Source organism: Papaver somniferum, chromosome 8 (genome assembly GCF_003573695.1).
Source record: "Papaver somniferum cultivar HN1 chromosome 8, ASM357369v1, whole genome shotgun sequence".
In the NCBI taxonomy this organism is placed as follows: Eukaryota; Viridiplantae; Streptophyta; class Magnoliopsida; order Ranunculales; family Papaveraceae; genus Papaver; species Papaver somniferum.
The window spans coordinates 153,512,867-153,514,927 of record NC_039365.1 but is presented as its reverse complement, the minus strand read 5'-3'; the positions used below and the strand labels follow the sequence as shown (position 1 = coordinate 153,514,927).

The following is a 2,061-nucleotide window of genomic DNA, read 5'->3' as shown; positions in this document are numbered from 1 at the left end:
TTGTTGCTCATACAATTTCCTTGGAATTAAGCTTGGTGTTCGCCTTCATACAATTTCCTTGGAAGCAAGTGAGTTTACAGTCCTGTAGGAAAATTTTTTTCTTAATAAACTCAGTCCTGTAGGATTAGAAACGTATCTGTGGGAATGCAATCCCAATCCTGGTGTTTGATGATGATGTTAACAAATTCAAATAGATGGTGATTTCTCCAACACTGACTGATCAAAAAAAAAGCTCACTGTGTCGGTGTTGGCGAAACTCTGGAGCCATCGATAAACAATTTTGTGGTGGCCAAAATCTTCCAATTAACAAGAAATTCTAGCAATATTTTCTATCATACTAGAACCTTTTAGCTGGAATCATACAACCTTTCGCGGCTCTTGATAACACTCGTTTTTTATTCCATGCCCGGACTTGCAGAGCACAAATAAGTCATTCAAATAGAATCTTGTTCATGAATTTGCAAGTACATGGTGTTAAAAAAAAAGAAAAGAAGCAACAGTTTCCACAAGAATAATATTTCATTCATTCACAGAATAATCAATACAATCTTCAAACAATAGTTACAACTTATGAGCAGCGGAAACTGAAAACTTAAACAGCAGATTGATGTGAGAACAACTTTGAATCTCTAAGCGACAAAGCGGACAAGAATTGTTCTCCTGAAGCCAAGGGACAAGACAAACTTCATGAAAGATATGTGAGCACGGCATGTATCTGACCACTGTTCCAGCTTCAAACTTTTCCATACAAATAACACAAGCATTAGCATCAGAACTGTTCTTCGCAGGATTATCTCCACCACTTCCATAAGAATATCTTTCTCGTTTCAATCCTTCAATAGCAGACCTTGAGGCACCAACCTTTTTATTTTCATACCCATCTAGCGACAACTCCACAACCGTGTTCATATCATTATTGCCACTTGTAAATTCTTCATCACTTGTATATTCTTCTTCACTTTCCATATCCGTATCTTTGTCGTCACTTAATCTTTCATCCCCATCATCATTATTATCCTCAATAGTAACAACTTCCAGATGTACATAAACAAAAAATCGCTTCATATCTGCACTACCTCCGATAACTCTTTTAGCAGTATCAGCAACATACTTCGAAATCGACTTACGCGCGTCTTCTGAACAGTCTCCATTAACTTGCAACTTATCAAACATACGCCATATTAGGCTCATATTGTCACAAAACAAACTCAAATTTCCGATTTTCGATTCTTCTTGGATGGATAGTTCCGAGTTATCAGGGAAACGCTTAACATTGATTTGAATAAGGCCGTTATCAAGTTTTAGTTCTGCAGGTGGGTTCCGTTCTTCTCGACACTGTATGTTGACACTGACAGGCCTAAAATTCCTTTCCGCCATGATTAATCAGAATACCAGAGGAGAGAAGGGAGATGAAGTTGTATGATAAAATATTTTTGTATGTGTCCGGTTAAGAGACTTCTGTACATATTTATAAGAGTTCGTAGTTCTCAATTTGGAAATCAGAGTTTGTAGTTCGCAATTTGGAAATCAGAGTTTGTAGTTCGAAATTTGGAAACTAGAGTTTTGAGGAGATGTGCAAGGAAATAGAAATCACAAAAAGGGAAGCAAAAATTAGGCAACTTATCAATGTGCCTATTCAAATATTACCTTATTAGGCCCACGAAACATGTTTCTGGATATTTTGTTAGTTAGTTTGAGTGCAATTGTTCAGAGTTGAGCACAACAATGTTCCATGGAAAATGAAAGAAAGAAAAGAAGCTCACTGGAGTTAGAGCCTTCGATAAGCAATTTCACGGTTGCCGAAATCTTTGTATAATGAGAGACGGTAAAAATAATTTTCATCATAGCACAAATAAATCATAATCTTTATCATGATTTTGTGAGTGTTATAAAAAACAAAAACAAAAAAAGCAATAGTTTCCATAAGAATCTTATTATGACTCCAAATTTAACTACAACTTATGAATAGAAACTGAAAACTTAGACATCAGATTGATGTGACGAACAACAACTTTGAATCTCTAAGCGACATAGTGGACAAGAATAGTTTTCCTGCAGCCA

The 2,061-nt window shown here is 36.0% G+C and overlaps 1 protein-coding gene across 1 annotated transcript; it reads right to left on the bottom strand.

Moving 5' to 3' along the window:
• Nucleotides 1–561: 561 nt before the first annotated feature.
• LOC113306238 (probable E3 ubiquitin-protein ligase RHY1A) lies at nucleotides 562–1,377 on the bottom strand. Its single transcript, XM_026555196.1, has one exon. The coding sequence runs from the start codon at nucleotides 1,375–1,377 to the stop codon at nucleotides 562–564; it is 816 nt and encodes a 271-aa protein (XP_026410981.1).
• Between the last annotated feature and the right edge of the window lie 684 nt (nucleotides 1,378–2,061).

What these genes read in the sequence shown, in the direction of transcription:
- LOC113306238 (XM_026555196.1), bottom strand. Translation starts at nt 1,377, where the DNA reads ATGGCGGAAAGGAATTTTAGGCCTGTCAGTGTCAACATACAGTGTCGA.